The following is a 17,528-nucleotide window of genomic DNA, read 5'->3' as shown; positions in this document are numbered from 1 at the left end:
AAATAAGCCTATTTTTATTACAACCCAAAATAGCCCAAATAATACGAAATGGAGGGACTACAGTATGTCTCAGCCGGCCTAACCAACAAGTTCCCCAATATTCATTCATGTACACGTGCTTACTTAACACAAGTTGGATAGGAAACAGTAATATATATCTGATAAAGTTGCAAGTCAGAAAGATGGTTGTATTATATTTCTCTGCAAATTAAAGTCAGTGAATGCGACTACCACCTTATTTCAGACTTTCAGGTAGCTCAAAAGTGGCTCACCATGAACATGGATGCATATTTTTTTTTTTAGATAATGACATGGATGTGTATAGTCAACAACGAACGAACTGCAATGACAGATTGAAAGGCACAAACATGCTGAACCCCCAACGACTATGTGCCTGTTTAGAGAGCTTCTGGTAGCTGCAGCTTCTCACGGAATCTTCAGAAGTTAAAATTCTCTTAAACAGTACTCAGTTTCTGAGAATTTGAAGTTACATAATCCAAATGAACTAGAAGCCAGAAGTTGAGAAACCTAGCTTTTTCAGATTCTAAAAAGTTTTCTCACCAATAGCTTCTCAGAATCTTAAACTCCCCAAATAAGCCTGAACAAACATGTATCGATATCTATACTAGATAAAGGAGTTTTTTTACAAAGGACTATGGGTGGCAGTCTAGATTGAGGATTTTTTTTAGCTAGGATTTGCTCAATTTTTTAATACTTGGTTACGTTTGTGTCTGGTTTTTTTTTTGTTGTGTGCATCTTAGTTATGCAGAGGCTGGAAGTGGTTTTTGAGTAATTATATCACTTGATGTAATCATCTGAGATCAATAAAAACTTTTTTTTAGATAAAAGTAGTGATGGTGGGCATGTGAATCATTAAGTAGGCTATTACATCAACATAATAGGTGTGAATGATTCAACTGCTTTTTGTACTCAATTTCCAAAGCATGGTATTTTTGTTTTTTTTTTCTCAGATGGTTATTTAACACAGTATAGCACACGCGATCTTGTTTAAACAATTAAAAAAAATTGACAAGACTTAATTTTGCTATTTTCAATAACCTATTGTAATGAATAGGCATTTAGCCAGTAACTCTGAATTTGTTGACAGAAGATTTTGACGTACCACCGTATTGGTTTAATTCGGTTATTAATTGAAAATTTAGCCGCATAAAAACTATTACTAGTGTATTAATCTAGTTTTCTTTACCGGTTTGCTTGAAAACCGGCCGTTCATCAGAAAGTGCAATAGTTATCTTTTTCATCAATATGTTCTTGCCGATCATGTGTTGGTGATTTTAGACGCCACCAAAGTTTCATTAAAAAGAAAAGGAAAGGGAAAACTCTGGTTGCTGACGAAATTGTTCCAGTGATCGAATCAGTAGCAGTACGTATAGTGTATGGTTAAACAAGGTCTGGCTGCCATTGCTTAACCTGTTCGTCAGCATCGAGAGCTTTCATCTGTGCTGCCTGTGCAAGCAAATTGACAAGCATCTGCACCTTTACCAATCATGCTGCCGTCCATGCTTTGTCACTTTGTCAGTAACAAATGCATACAGCCACTACCATGATGTTTCAGAGAGTACAAACCATCTCTACCTCTGTATCTCTGTTGCAGTTAACCGAGTTCTCTTCTCTGAAAGCATGTGTATCTCTGTTGCAGCTAAGCGAGTTATCTGAAAGCATCGACGATGATATCTTTAGCAGGACAAAAAAGAACACATACATAGTATATATTTGTCCACAGGAACTGACACCCATGACAAAAAAGAAACAGTCGATTTGGCGAACAACAAACACATATATACATTCAGATTTCAGACAACGCCGGCCGCGAAAGGTGTGTGAATGAAATGAATGCATCAGTCGAGCTACACTGAAAACTGAATTTCTTGCCTTTGGTCAGAGAGTAGAAAAAAATATCTGAACAAATGGATGAGAATTACAAGTCATGGTCGTCTACTCTGCAGTAAAGTGAATCAAGCTGATGAACTCATCAAGCCGTGTATGGTATACTGTGTTTAGTGTACTGTCTATATCTTGATCATGTCTGATCAATCTGCAGTGGACAGATAAACAAAGAAAAGTTGCCAGCTTATTTAAGACTTAGTTGCCACTTGTTGTATGATATATCACGCAGTAAACAATTACGAGTACTTTGTGTTGACTGTTAATCACATTTGAGAGTTTCAACCGACAAGTGACCATACCGAAGCTGGCCAGGTCGTTGGTTAGGTGAAACTTTCACTTGGTAGAAAGGATAACATTGGGGACATCGACAATATGGTTCCGAGAAAAAAAAACATAAGCACAGATGAAAAGATAAAGATGTACGAAACGATACGACCAAATCCCCATATACCAATGTTGACAAAATATACTTTAAAATGGTTTGTTGAATCTGTTCTGAGTAAAATTTCAAAAAGAAAATCTGTGAGCATTAATATCATGGCTTTATTTAAAATTTTGCGCTAAAAAATAGTGATCAAAGTTTACCTTTCATTATTTCAATAATGTCAACACAATACAAATAACAAGTGTATTTAGAGTTTCTCTATCTAGTATGGATAATGGGACGAAGTATCTGTTAGAAATAATCTTGGAGCAAAGAGGTGAAAACGTGCAACATTAAAAATAATTCATTGCACTGAAATACTTTTGCAACATAGTCGAGTTCTAATTGAAACATTCGCTTTATATACGTGAAACATGGAATTTCACTGGTTCACGCATATATGCATAGTCACACATGAATACATTAAATCACGATAAGTACACGTTTTAATATAGCGTGCATCTCACAAGTGTGTACTCCCCAATTTTTACCTTCCCGTCTCCCTTCCACATACGTGGTTTCTCTCTGTTTCTCTTTTCTCATACTAAATAAATAACTCACGAAAGTAATTCTACCATATTTATAGTAGGCACTACAAATATACCCTCTCCGTTTCACAAGTTAAGATGTTTAATTTTTTCACTTATAATATTTGACCATCTGTCTTATTTAAAAAATTATGAAAATATTATTTATTTTGCATGTGACTTACTTTATTATCAAAAAGAACTTTAAGTAAGACTAATCATTTTTTATATTTGTACTAAATTTTTAAATAACACGAATAGTCAAACGTTGTAACCAAAAAATCAAACATCTTATTACATTACGAAGCGGAGTTAGTATATCGGAGTAGGGTTTTTTTTCCCCTTTTGGATAAGCGCAATAGCCAAATCGGATAAAACATATATACGTACGTACACGGTGGATAGCGTAACTACAAATAGCAGCGCACGCCTATCCTTGACGGACTCGCTCTTCATTGCACCTCTCCACACGCACGCCACGCACTCCGTCGATCTCCTCCTCGTCGCCGTCGAGCAGCTGATCGATCGCCATGGGGTGCGGGTTTTCGTCGGCGGGGAGGCTGCGGCCGTTCGACGGGGTGAGGGTGATCCACATCAACGGCTACGTGGAGGACTTCGACGTGCCGGTCACGGTGGGGCAGGTCACCGGGAAGGAGGAGGACGACGAGGAGGAGGTGCAGCGGCGGCGGGAGAGGAGGTACGTGCTGTGCTCGTCGGCGCACCTGCTGCAGCCGGGGCGGGGGCCGTTCAGGCCGGACGACCCGCTGGAGCCCGGCACGGTGTACTTCCTCCTGCCGCAGTCCATCTTCCAGTCCGAGTCCTCCGCCGTCGACCTCGCCTGCCTCATGAACCGCCTCACCTCGCTCGCCCGCAAGGGCGGCTCCGGCGCCCCCGGCCCCAGCCCCGTCGAGGCGCTCTTCGCCGGCCTCCACCACGACGCCACGCCGCCGCCCTCCTCCTCCTGCACCTCCAGGCCTCAGCACGATCGGCCGGCGGCGACGTCGCAGCAGCCGGAGCGCTGCTACGGCGCCGCGGCGGCGAGGCCGGCGCCGTGGAAGCCGCGGCTCGACCGCATCGACGAGTCCATCGGCCGCGCCTCCATGCGGAGCTCGTCGAGCCGCAGCACCGAGGCCTGAACAATTCTCTCTCTTTCTCTCTTTTCTCTATAATCTTTAGTGTTTTGTTTTTCTTGTATTTTCTTAGTAGTGTAATAGATACTTTCTGGGATTTTTTGGCAAAATTTGTTTCCTGTTGAGTTCATCGAAAACGGTGTATATAATTTGTAATGGTGGTTTAGATTGGATTCAAGATCATCTAGTTTTCTGCAATACTCTAACTTATCTACAAACTCATTAGTTTGCTGATAAGCAAAATGATTTTTTTTCCTAATCTATATCATATTTGTAAAACTTTTTTGAATCTTTCTACAAAGAACACATAGTAGATGACATGTTCAACATAAAACCAAACCAGATCAACCACTGAATCGACTTTAGGCATAAGAATTTAATTTATGAACAGCCGGTAGGTTAGGTGCAGTTGCAACTTGCAACAGGTTTCCAGTCTTGGTGTGAATCTCTTTGGACTTTGATGTGCAAGTGGAGCCCTCCAACTTGCTTGACCTGGGTGACAAGATAATTTTTTTCTGAATTAATTTATCAAAGATGATGTTTTTTCCCCGAATTAATTAATCAAGACGATTGTGGTTATTAGACTTGACTAACATTAAAGGTAACTCTGCCTGAATTGATTATTACTTCATGTCAACAGCCTAATTGGATGAAACGGGCTCAAACAAGTACTAAACCTTTAATTCCTCTTTGTTTAGGAAATAAATTCCTCCTTTCAAGCAACCATGTGTGATTAAAAAAAATCCTCTCTTGTTTGATAAAATAAATTTCAATTATGAATGCGTGACGAAACAGTTAACTGAATCTAACTATATAAGGTACCCAAGTATGCAATATGCAGCTAATATTATTAAGTACAGCATCGACACCACAGTAGTCTCTGCAAATGGGACAAAAGAAATATCACTCGTATTTTCCTTCACGGCTTCGTCAGATGAATAGAATACAACGTTCTACAACGAGAATTCAGCGACAATTTCAACGATAAAAACGTACGTGTTCCAAATTCTTCTGGCAATTCCAAGATTGGTATCAGTAGTGAACAGCAAGTTGGATGAGTGGTCTCTTTCAGTATCTTTGCTGTTCAAACTTCAGATTCAGACAGCAATCTGTTTATCTGTATTTCATCAGGAAAAAAACTGTTAACCTGTCATGTATCCAGTACTAAGTTTGTGCAAATTAACCAACCTATCTCAAGAAAATATGGAAAGATATTTAATTTGGAGGATCCTTTTCTTGCATTGTCATCGATATTAGTTGACTCACCCTGGAAATATTGCGCCTTTGATGACCAATTTAACTCTGAACATGGATACTGCTTCTGCTTCTGCTGCAGTTCAGAAATCAGTGTCCATCTCAATCAATCTATTCCAAGTCTTTGCCAAGTCTTGTACGGTCATAGTGTGGCACCCAGAATGATCAAGAGTTTCAGCACTACATTAGACTGGTTAATGTGGCAAGTATTAATCGCTGACAGTGCAAAGTGAAGTCTGAACCTGAAAAGGCAGAAACAGATGTGAGTCTCTGGGGATTATCATGCCGTAACTTTGGCTTTGTGCACAATTTTTTTTTTTTTTTGACTTTTGGGGGTTATCAGAACAGTAATTGCAAGCAACACTGATCCATGATTGGGAAACGAATTTGAAAGGCTGGGACTTGGTCAGCAACTGACACGGATTTTTGACTGCTTTGTTAGCTAGAAGACGGCCAACTTGCGTAAGAAGAGTAAACAATACCGGATGCTAATTCTCAGTTCTGACTACTCGAAAGGAGCTATTGTAAGCAACATTGACAATTTGACATGCAGAATATATGCTAGGGTAAAATATAACTAGTCCTTCGGACATGAAGTTAGCACCAATATTACAATTGATGATAGATAAGTATCTCTTCTTTCTCGTTTTTAGGTAATGACAAGTGACTGAAAGGAAGAGTTCATTATCTAGATATTTGAACACATCATTTTGCTTATACAGTTACGCTTTATGCTAATCAAAAAATAATTTATAGGTAAAACTATTTTATACGTTTTTTTAGCGAAATTATGGTTAAAACATCTTAAAATCAACTCTAAAATTATCCAAAATTAAATTCTAGAATTTAAAATTTGGCTTATAACTAATTATAAAACTTTTATCAGGCCTCGTTTCTCTCTTTTCGTCTTCTAAATAAGTGATCGAGTTAGAGAAGTTACCGGTTCTGTATGCAACGAGACAAAGCCTTTTCTGGATCTTCTTTGCAGTTGACTCGAGACTTTCATAATTCAAAGTAGGATACAGCATGGCCACGTCTTGCAGTCTCCAATTAATCCTCATCCGAAAGCATACATATTTGACACTGTCTGCACATACGAGGGCGGATCCAGCGGGGGGCTAGGGGCTCTAGCCCCATTACACGTTAGATCTCTATAAAATAGGGGAGATGGGAGGAGAAGAAGAGGGGGCCGGAGGAGAAAGAAGATAAACAATCTCCAGTTTTTGGATCTTGGATTCACCACTGTGTGCATATGTCCTAATAAAATTAAGGGTCTGTTTGAGAAGCTTTAGATTCTAAGAAATAGTTGTTTGATAGCTAGCTTCTGAGAAACTAAAAAAACTCCTAAACCCAGGTTCTCCAGTTTCTAGCTTTTTAGTTTATTTTTCAGAATCTGTAACTACATATTCTTATAAAATATGAATCGTTTGGGGCTGTTTCTGGCAGAAGAAGCTTTTGGGAAAAGCTGCAGGTAAAAAAACTTCTAAACAGGCGCTAAGTGAGATGCGTCCCAATCAATCACCACCTCTGATCACGTGATCAGTCACCATCTTCCTCTCCTTAAATAACCGGCATTTCATCAGGTCGATACACGTCATAGTACAGACTTTCCCACACTTGTGATATGGGTGTTTATGATGGCTTTATATGTTATCGATTTGGGCTTTATTTTTTAAAAAAAAAAGCATCGATTTAATTTATCCAGTCAAACCAGTCAAATGATCACAAAAAATATTATCCAATGTTTTCAGTTTTGTTTCTTGGCCGGCAAAGTCCGAATCATTTTTTAAATCTAACTTTTATTCACATGAACTTACAGAAAATAAACCATTTTTTAAAAAAAACTCTGGCCAAAATATACTGGTTTCACGACATGAGACGCCGCCAGATTGTGTCATCACCACAGGATATTTCTACAAATTTATGAAAGAAAAAGGTGCATTTTTGTAAGGAAAAAAATATTTAGGGACAGCCTCGTGTAACGTCAATTTAAGCTAGTAAATGACTTCACATAACTCCACAAATCATGCAAATATCACTACTATACTTTGACATCGCAAGCTTATCAAATGCATGCATGCATGCTGCCACAAACTCCCGGTTGGCACCACTACAATAAACATCGCTATACGCCTATACATGCTAACATCTGTCACTCGTGGATAGTAATTAATTCCAGCTTTATTTGAGTGTGCCAAATAAGAAACAAAACTAATGTTGCAGAGAACAAAAAAACAAAAGCATTGATTGGTGGTAATCTACTGATGATACAGTCATGTCCTTATAAATCCCATGAAGAAGGCATTGTATTGTCGTTGTGGCAGTGACCTACAAGATTCTCCCCTCATGGCTGCTGTCAAGAACAACAGTGCCATGGTTTTGTGCTTTGCAACTCTGTTGGTTATGTCTGTTGTTTTCTTGTCTTGCAATGCAACAGGAAGGCATAAGGGTAAGTTTCTGTTCTGCCTGTCCATATCCATTTCTGCTCACTGTTACTGCCTATGTGTCTGCAATGTTTCGAGCTTATTCACATTTGCATAAAAGTGTTGTGCATCTGGCATGTTGATTGTTACTGGTATTTGGTTATCTTGCTTCATAATGTGCAGGTGTTATGGATGATACTGGTGTGTTGTGTTTCACTTGGCTGAACTGTACGAATGTTTCATGCCAAAAAGAATGTGCAGCTGGCAAATGGGACGCCAAGAAAAGCAGTTGTGGCGCAGCCGACGTTTGCTGTTGCCGAACTGCAAAGTTGTTGATGCTAGATGAGCAACCTATTTGATGAAATTTTGTGCCTAAATTCATCAAAATGAGAAAGCTATTGGATGCGATGGGGAATACATATATGTGTGCACTTATGATCTGATTTGTTTAACATGTCCAATAGACAAAGTTGTTTGATGAAATTTTGTGCCCGAAATCATCAAATAAAATTCTCAATAAGAGAAAGGAAGAAAATTCAATTTGACACCTTGAGGTTTGATGCTCTTTCTACCTAAAGTCCTAAATTACAAAATTGAATATACTGAGCCCAGAAACTGAAGATTTCAGTGTGACCATAGCTTGCTGAAAATAATCATGTTCATGCATCATTTATAGAAGGTAAACTTTCAGCATTTTCTTCAACATTGACTTCAACATAGGACATACCAGTAGTGTATCTTGAAGTCCCTTTCCACACTCCCATCTCCATCCTTACATCCACAACACGTCGCCAATCCTCATTGGCAGCATACAAGTTTGACGCTAGCACATAATTTCCCCCATGATGAGGTTCCACATCGATAACATGATCAATCACCTTCCTCGCGAGAACGGCATTTCCTTGATCCCGACAAGCTCCAGTCAATACACGCCATATTACAGGGTCAGGCCTCACTGGCATAGCCAGGACGAATTCAAATGCCTCTTCCAACATACCGGATTTGCACAGCAGGTCCACCATGCTCCCATAGTGCTCCATCCAAGGTGTGATGTGATACTCTTCAATCATGGACTTGAACAATTGGCGCGCTTCATTGACTAGCCTGGAGTGACCACAGGCATTGATCATGCTCAAGAACACAATTTCATCAGGCTGGAAACCCTGTCTGAGCATCTGCGAAAACCGGACAAGAGCAGCCATGCCATGGCCGTGCACGGCGAGGGCCTGTATTATGGCTGTCCATGAGACAATTGTCCTCACACTGATCGAGTCAAATATCTCACATGATCTCCTCACCCTTCCCATCTTACCGTGCATATGTATGAGCGCATGGGCGACACAGGTAGTCTCCAAGAATCCATTCTCGCGCGCATACTCCTCCACCCACTCTCCCAGCTCTGACCTGCAGTCCAACATTGTGCAAGCTGAAATGACTGCAAGAAGGGTGACCTCGTCGACCTTGACCCCAGCAAGCATCATCTCCTCAAACACTTTCAGTGCCTCTGCTGGGCATCCATTCTCGCAGCAAGCATTGATCATGCAAGTCCAAGAAACCATGCTCTTCATACTCCCTATGCCGATGAACACTCTCCTCGCATCCGCAAGCCGCTTGCATCTCCCATACATGATGACCAAAGCATTGAGCAAGGGCAAATCAAGAGCAGCGAGGTTTCTCACCGCGTAGCCATGGAGCTCTCTCCCGTGCACCGAGCTCCCCAGCCGCGCGCACGCGGACAAGAGGCTCGTGACGGAGACGTTGTTCGGCCGTGAACCCGCGCGCGCCATGGAGGAGGCCGCCAGCAGCGCGTGGTGGAGGCACCCGGAACGCGCGAGGCTGGACAGGAGGGTGTTCCACAGCGGGACGTCCGGGCTCGGGATTTCGTCGAACAGCTGGCGCGCGGCGGCGAGGCGGCCAGAGGCGGCGTACGCCCTGAGGAGCGCGGAGCAGAGGTGGAGGCCGGAGGGGAGGAGCCCGAGCTTCAGCGCCCGCGCGTGGACTCTGCGGGCGGAGGCGCCGGATACCTCGCCGAGGATGGCCGCGCCGGTGGCGGCGGCGGCGCTCATCGGTCATGGCGGGCGCGGCACGAGCAAGTTTGCAAATTGAATATTTTTGCGGGTCTTATTTGCAAAGTTGCCACCTCGCCCTCAATCCTGACCGCCCAAACTGGATCGCACGGTGCCCCGTGATCCCACGGCGGGTTGGATTAGTGGGCCTACGTATTCAGGGCATCACATGGGCTAATGGGCCTTTGAGTTGGAGCCCGCACTGCTTTTCTTTCTTTGTTTGGGCTCAAAAATAATTAATCAATATATTTATCAAGATTACTTAGAAATAACTCCTACTACCTCTGTTTCATAAATGTAAGACGTTCTGTTTCATAAATATAAGACGTTCTAGCGTATCCTAAATTCATACATAGAAATATCAATGAATCTAGACATATATATAAACAATATACATTGGTTAATAGATGAATCTAAACATAACTAAAACATCTTACATTATGAAACAAAGGGAGTATTTCACTAGCGTTCGATTCTTACATAAGCTAAAAGCTAAGTAAAAAACTTAGGGGGTAACTGAAAATAATTTATGATAAAACTTTTACATATGTGTTCTTAGCAATCTTAAAAACCATACTGAAAAATGAATTACGATAAAAAATTCCTAATTTAAGGTTAAAAATACAAATTTTGGTTTTATAAGCATAACCAGAAAAAAATAGGAATATTAGGTTGTTTAAAAAATAAGAAAATAGATATTATGAAAGAAGCTGCAGATGAGAAGCTCCCCAAACATGCACATAAAGGCTTCATTCAAAGCCCACGTATATTTTACAGGCAGTAGTAGCACAAGCATAACATGGAAATAAAACATCGTGCAGACTATTATTTTTTTTCCTACTAAGCTACAAAAAATTACAGCATTCCTCAGCTCGAAGCTTTCAGAAGCAACATGGCTCTAGCTCACTTAGGAGCACTTACATTGGTCTATTTGAATCCCATGGCTACCACTGGGATTCTCACAAGGTGACCTCGGTCCCCTTTCATGGTGATCTCTCCAAAACTGTAGGTGCCAGTCACTGACCTGACTGTGAGGGTCGCCATTATCTCCCTTGATGCGCCGGGGAGCACTGTCAGAGCTGGAGGTGAGACCTCCAGCGCGATCTCCGGTGACATTCTTGCCATGACGGTGTAGGTTTCGGTCTCGACGGCGACGCTTGTGACGGTCCGCTTCACCGTCTGCGTGCCTCTAAGCTGGGAGATGGTGATCGAGGGGATGTTGAGATCGTAGGGGCGCTGCTGCCCCTTGGAGCTGGAGTTGCAAGATGATCCAGTTATGTTTGATACTTCACTATGTTCGACGTCGGGAATCGAACACAGGAATGTGATATAATCTTGATGAGCTGCCAACACAAAAGGAGCAAGTTTGAAAAGGATTGTGACATTACAGTCTGAGCATCCATAAGGTTAGTTGACAAAAGAATTTCATACGGAAAAACTGAACTTACTTGCATCCAGAACAAGGCCAGGATCCAGAGCAGCTTTCGGGTTAACTGCGCCACTACCATAATCAAACGGTGTGGCTCGTGTAAGCGTCATAATTTCTGATTCAGAGTATTGTTGTGCTCTTAAAGGATGGCTCCCTTTGTCCAGTGTATTGGATGTAGTCATCAAGGCAGATTTAATTGCTGAGGGGCTCCACTTGGGGTTCTTCTGTTTTATTAGTGCTGCAATACCAGCAATATGTGGTGCAGCCATACTGGTTCCAGAAACCATTGCAAATCCTTCACCTGGAACACCATGAGAGGAATTCTTTTAGGTAAGCAACGTAATTCACAAATGTTATGAATTACCACAGAAAAATAAAATATGCAAGGAAAATTTCAATGCAACCATAACATGCACAAAAAGCTTTGTATGCTTCGAGGGTTATAAAAGTACAAGTAAAGCTTATACCAGCATAGTTGGCTTCATCTGTTCCATTAGGCGCCCATGCTGCCCATATCAGATTGCCAGGAGCGAGTATATCAGGCTTCAGAACATCAGCATCTTGAAAACTAAAATCTTTTACATCTGGTCCTCGAGAAGAGAACAAGGCAACCTGGGGGGCTGAGTTGTATAGCGTTGGTGCCAAACCATCAGCAATACCTGCTGTTGCTTGGAAGGTTGTGGCCCTTCCAGCCCAATCTCTTATTGTAGAGGAGTTGTAGTAATCTATAAGATCCTACAAATCAAAATTAATGTCATTTGACTATATAAAAAAATGTATTATCAAAGTAACATGCATAGGTTTTGCCCCACTAATCAACTATCACGCCATCCTACAATAGGAGCAGTTATATACAATTCATGTCATGTCACTGCTCTGGAAGAACTATGTTATTTATAGGGGACTTTCTGAGAGCAGCTTGCAGCCACTGGACAGACACCAATACTAGATGGATGATTCTAGTTTCCACTAGAACTATACAATCCAATACGCTACATAAATGCTAATAGTTTCTCTATTTCATGTTTACATAAGCAGACCTCAAAAAAATAGAATTTGCACTTTTGGGGATGCGATACCTTTGTTCTGCTGACATCTGTGATGAGAATACCAGGCATGCTGACAGGTACAGGATCAAATTTTGTTCCTGGATAACTGTTCTCCACAGCAACAACAAAACCTGCTGCACCAAGACTTCTAGCTGTCTCTGACACTTTCTTGATAGAAGCCGTCCCAGAAATATAGTTGAAAGAATATCCACACAACAGAATTTTGCCCTGAACTTTCCTCTTATTCAAGAGTTCTGGCCTTTGGCAATCTAATGCACTGTATTTGGTGGCAGATGAACCCAGCAGAGCATCAGCCGCAGAAATCACGTTAAATGACTTATTCTCATGTGTTGCAGCTGTAGCCAAATGAGAAAATTGTAAATTAACCACAAGTAGAAATTTCTATGTAACTGTCAGATTGCTTGCATTTGTTGACATTATTGCAAGCCAACATATTTGCAATGGGATGCAGTAACATATGACACTGGAATTACAGAGGAAGAAAAACAGAGGACGTCTCTTTCAAGCAAATTATTTTCACAATGAGATCAAAGAAAACACAATTTTGTATAAAGATGTACCTACATAACAAAAATTCAGGTGCAGCGGACATGAATGAACAGAACTTACGTGATACACCAAGTCCAGGAAGAAGTTTCCCATTTCCTAGCACCAAATGATTTTTGTATCTGCGGTCATCAACTCCAGCAGCAACAGTGGTTATCCATGGACTGAATGACACCAGCGTTTTCGGAAATGGTCCTCCATTTCCTGCTGCTTGGGCAACAAACACCCCAGCTTTCACAGCAGAAAGAAGTGCGGCATCAAAAGGATTCAAAAATGTAGTTCGTGTAGCTGTTGGTGGGCTATTTGGGCCAACAGAAAGGTTGAGAATGTCGACGCCATCCTGCACAGCCTGCAAAATGCAGATTGCAATCCGTGTATTAGTTCTGACATATTGAATGCTTATGATAGTGGCATGCATTACAGTTAACTGGCAAATGTTGTTTCACTCATTTGTACAATTGACTATGAAGAAAACAAGTAACAATAGCATATTCCAGAAATAATTGTTTTAAGTCACTATTGACAGGTACTAATAAGGCAGCACTTGTATTACAGTGGAAGAATAACTTGTATATCATACCTGATCAATGGCTGCAACAACATCAGATACATAACCACCAAAAAGCCTGTAGAGGACTTTGTACACGGCTATCCTGTCAACCACAAACTCAGGAAAATCACATACTGGCAGGTGGGCAAAAGCAAAAGGGAACCACAACTAGGCATGCCAAATTTTGGGTAACAATCATGACACTAATGGAAAGATAAGAAGAAGGAAGTGAATTCCACTATCTCCCCACTCACATTCATTGAGGTGATTTTTATGTATTGTTCTTGGTTGTTCAATGAGATCTTGAAATTAGAAAATGCTGAAGACATGGAAACTTACCTAGCACGTGGAGCCATACCACTTGCTTTGCCAAATTCATGACCATGCATTCGTACTGGTATCCCATTATTTCCAGCAGCAATTGCTGCTGTATGACTGTTGAGGGAAAAGCATATTTGCATCAGATAACTAGATATGGCATTCTTCTCAAGATGAAACACAAGCAGAATAGTTAATTCTAATACAGATACTTCAAACAGAGATTAACTTTGGGCAAAAAGATTTTCATGTATGGCATTTTTCTTGGTAAGAAAACAGAACATATAATAATTAGGAGCATGACCTTCCATGACCATCGCCGTCTAATGGAGATGCAAAATCGACATCAGGATTAAAAGCTCCAGCAGCAATTGCAGCTTTTGCAAAATGCTGGGCCCCAACTATCTTTCCATTACAGAAACTTCTTTTAGTTACTGGATCCATCTCACATTTCCCCTTGTAACGAGGAACAGGCCCATAAGGATCAGTTTTGTGGGCAGAGAAGCTTGGATGTTGGGGGTAGATTCCTGAATCCACAAAACCAATGACAACATCTTCACCGGCTCTATCAAATCCACCTCCTGTTGGCCACACCCCTGTTGGCAATCCAAGAAATTGTGGAGTGTGTGTTGTCAATTTCTCTATCTTCATATCTCTCTCTACATGCTTAACTCCTGGGGCTTTCTTTAGGAATTCAGCCTAACACAGTGAAGCATTGCTGTGCTCAGACAAGATAATAATCTTAACCAGGAAAGAAAAAAAAGATGCAAGAATGCTAAATACCTGCAAGGGTGACATGTGTACTGCAAAGCCATTAATAAGATGATGGTAGCTATAAAGCTTATCATAAGTTCCTTCTACAAAAAGTGAGTCCAGAAGCTTGTCGTGGTACATTCGGAGGTGGAGTGAGTATGAAGTCACAGCCTCACTGAAATCAGGAATTGGAACAGAAACCAAATTGTCATGATTCCACCACGACTACAAACAGGCTGTGATTCAAAACTTAAATGGGGGATAAAAAATTTCAATATAAAGGAGTCTAAAGGAAGTAATATTGGTGATGTATTCGAATAAAGCTTTCAAACAGATATTCTTAACATGTTGGAAGATTCTTAAAGAGTTCAAACCTTGCACGCTACATCTATCATAATTGGAAGAAAATGGAAAGCATTTCAAAAATCACTTTTGTAGGGGCGCTAGCTTCCTCGATAGTAAGCTCCAACTGCAATAATACTTGAACATGCAATTCAACAATAACAACTAACAAGTCCTGTGCTATGCAAACCAAGTTACCCAACATGGACTCACAAATTCACCAAGTGTCAGGTAACACAAAATAAATGTTCAAAGACACGGTGGAAACATCATCAAGAGAAAACTACCTTGTGATATCAATATCTTCATCCAAATCTGTGGCGGTTGCAGGGAATCCTTCGACCCCACCTCTGTAGCTGACAACCGGATCGCCTTCCATTGTGACAATGTACACATCATGTGTTCCAAGAACCACTTGCATCACGATGATAAGAAGCAAACACGCAAGCTGAAGCCCCGTCATCTTCAGCAAAACCCGAATAGCGACCACAGAACCTTCCAAAGAATGAAACTGTCAGGGACGTGCACTTACAAGTATGCATAACATTAGACATTAGTTTGATATGTGAAGAGTCAGAAGAGTACAGCAACTACAGTCCACAGTACAGCACTACTGGCTTTAGTAAATCACTCACTACACAAGTCACACTACTGGTCCCCGTCAGTGCCAGCCATTTCTTTGTGATACTGGAGTTCCCCACCTCACAAGCCTCTCATGGAGCTCGCATTTACGGAACCTTCATAAATTAGGGCGGCCGATGACATTAAATGGCTCTTCAGAACGATAATACTCCACTACTACTACAGTATATGGTGTAAACGGCTAGTCTGAATGTACTCCGTATACATTTCAATGAGCTGCATTTTTTGGGGGGTCTTGAACAGAATGATATTCAAATGAAGCTAGCATCTTATATAACATTGCTTAAGGATCACGCATGAATTAGAAGACCTATTTAGAAGAATAAATATTTAGCGCACTGTAGTCTGTAACCAATGGTGCAAGCTGCTCAAAAATGAAAAGGGTGAACTAACCAAAGCAACATCAATATGAATAATATGACCATTTGGTAAAAAAAAAAATACAGCATTTTTTTATAAAAAGAAGAACCATTTTTTTCTTCAAACCAAATCAAACACCTAAAAAAAGAAGACAAAAAATCTCTACATGGTACTTCATTGTACTTTATCACACTGTAGCTAGGTCTCTTAAAATCAAACAAGGAACAGCAAAAAAAAAAGCATTCCAAAGAAAAAAATCAAGCATCACACGAGAACGAAATGTAAAACGAGAAATGAAGCATACTCCGTCCGACGCGACCGTCTCAGCGTTCCCCGGCGGCGGCGGCGCTGCCACCGCTCCTCCCGCCCACGATCAGCCCCCGAAGCGGATCAGCCGCGGCGGCCTTCGATCGCCTCGCCCGGTGGCGGCGTCCGCATGCGCCGGCCTGGCAGAAGCAGCACCACCACCAGCACTCGAGAGGAGGGATCGAGGTCAGGGATGCGGCGCGCTAGGGTTTGCGCGCCTCGGGGAGGGAGTGGGGAGGCAGTGGAGTGGAGCGGAGTGGAGTGAGAGAGTGTGTGTGTGGAGGTGTGGGCTAATGGCGTTGCTTTTGTCTTTTAATGGAGGGGAGGGGAGGGGAGGGGAGGAGGCAAGCAACCTCAAATTCCTTCTCTTTTTTTTTCCTCTGTTTGCGCGAGATACGTGGCGCGTGCGGCTCACGTGGACCAGCCCTAGTGGGCCCACGGTGTCAGTGAGCTAGGCCTTTGTACTTGGACCCACGGCCAGTAGCCCGCCGACAGAATTCGATGGAATTCGAACGAATGTGATTAAAATTTAAAACTCAGTTTGTGTTATCGGGAAGTCCGGATTTTACTAAACGTGGACCGGTCTTTTTTTTCTTTTGCTTATATTATAAGTTAAATTTTGATTTTAAATTAGTTTGGAGTTGGTCATAGAGTCTTTCATCGTATATATAGAATTTTACTAAAACATATTTTTAAAATCGTTAATAAGTGATCTCGCTTATACGAGAGTCATTTTGCTTTACATGAAAAAATCAACCGTATATATGTAAATATATATGTTGTCTTAGAAATATAAAAACTAAGACTAAAAATATTTTTAAGATTAGAAAATTCAAATTTTAGCTCAGTGCTAAACAGCCAAAATACTGGCCCGCAGAAGTGGGGGGCCCACGTGACAGTTGCACTGTATCAAATGGGCCCTAGGGGTCTAGAGAGATGCGCCAATTTGTCCTGTTGCCATTGACGAGGAACAAGTGTCGGGCGGGGGACCAAAGAACTGGATGCTCCCATCCCATGGACCAACGCCGACGTGGGCGGCGGCCGCGTCGTCGTCTCCGGCGCCGGCGTGCGCAGCGACCGACGGGTGGGCGGAGGTGAACGTTGGTGGGTGTCAGGTGAGGTGAGGTCGCTTTGATGATGGATGGACTGACTGATCCTGACGACCAAGTGCTCGCTTTGCTTTTTACAGCTTCAGACATTCAGTGCCCAGCCACTGATGAGCTGAGGAGATGATCACCACCGACATGTCAGCGAGCGACCTCGCCGCAGGTGCAGCAACAACGGCATTGAAGAAGCAGCAGCACGTGAACGGCACTGCGCCGGTGAGGTTGTTTTCATGTGACTGTCTGACCAGTTCAGGCTTTCTTTTCAGGATAAAACTTGATCGGCGCGTTCCCATACACCAATGTGGCCAAATTCTTCAGGTGCACATATTTTCCGGATGATTAAAAGATGTAACATTTTTTTAAAAAAAATGATA

General features: G+C 41.8%; 3 protein-coding genes across 3 annotated transcripts; 1 reads left to right on the top strand and 2 right to left on the bottom strand.

Moving 5' to 3' along the window:
- Positions 1–3,200: 3,200 nt before the first annotated feature.
- Positions 3,201–4,170, top strand: LOC102704071. Its single transcript, XM_040525463.1, has one exon. It carries the CDS (start codon positions 3,390–3,392, stop codon positions 3,993–3,995), a length of 606 nt encoding a protein of 201 aa, XP_040381397.1. The 5' UTR covers positions 3,201–3,389; the 3' UTR covers positions 3,996–4,170.
- Positions 4,171–8,081: 3,911 nt separating this feature from the next.
- LOC102705639 (pentatricopeptide repeat-containing protein At4g38010-like) lies at positions 8,082–9,732 on the bottom strand. The gene has a single exon (XM_006656377.2). The coding sequence runs from the start codon at positions 9,730–9,732 to the stop codon at positions 8,326–8,328; it is 1,407 nt and encodes a 468-aa protein (XP_006656440.1). The 3' UTR covers positions 8,082–8,325.
- Positions 9,733–10,457: 725 nt separating this feature from the next.
- LOC102705354 (subtilisin-like protease SBT2.6) lies at positions 10,458–16,264 on the bottom strand. Its single transcript, XM_040525530.1, has 11 exons — positions 16,047–16,264; positions 15,028–15,235; positions 14,429–14,573; positions 13,950–14,344; positions 13,667–13,762; positions 13,358–13,430; positions 12,841–13,126; positions 12,241–12,566; positions 11,629–11,896; positions 11,181–11,462; positions 10,458–11,075 (listed from the first exon to the last, which is right to left on the bottom strand). The coding sequence occupies exons 2-11, from the start codon at positions 15,201–15,203 to the stop codon at positions 10,660–10,662; spliced, it is 2,463 nt and encodes an 820-aa protein (XP_040381464.1). The 5' UTR covers positions 15,204–15,235; positions 16,047–16,264; the 3' UTR covers positions 10,458–10,659.
- Between the last annotated feature and the right edge of the window lie 1,264 nt (positions 16,265–17,528).

Source organism: Oryza brachyantha, chromosome 6 (assembly GCF_000231095.2).
Source record: "Oryza brachyantha chromosome 6, ObraRS2, whole genome shotgun sequence".
In the NCBI taxonomy this organism is placed as follows: domain Eukaryota; kingdom Viridiplantae; phylum Streptophyta; class Magnoliopsida; order Poales; family Poaceae; genus Oryza; species Oryza brachyantha.
Note: the sequence above shows the minus strand (reverse complement) of the source record. Positions and strands in the feature narration are given on the sequence as shown.

Excerpts from the sequence above, each read along its gene's own strand:
- LOC102704071 (XM_040525463.1), top strand. The coding sequence starts at position 3,390 with ATGGGGTGCGGGTTTTCGTCGGCGGGGAGGCTGCGGCCGTTCGACGGG.
- LOC102705354 (XM_040525530.1), bottom strand. The coding sequence starts at position 15,203 with ATGACGGGGCTTCAGCTTGCGTGTTTGCTTCTTATCATCGTGATGCAA. Across the intron at positions 14,574-15,027 it reads GAAGATATTGATATCACAAG|TGAGGCTGTGACTTCATACT; the intron begins GTAGTTTTCTCT and ends TCCTGATTTCAG. Across the intron at positions 11,897-12,240 it reads CAGATGTCAGCAGAACAAAG|GATCTTATAGATTACTACAA; the intron begins GTATCGCATCCC and ends TTTGATTTGTAG.
- LOC102705639 (XM_006656377.2), bottom strand. The coding sequence starts at position 9,732 with ATGAGCGCCGCCGCCGCCACCGGCGCGGCCATCCTCGGCGAGGTATCC.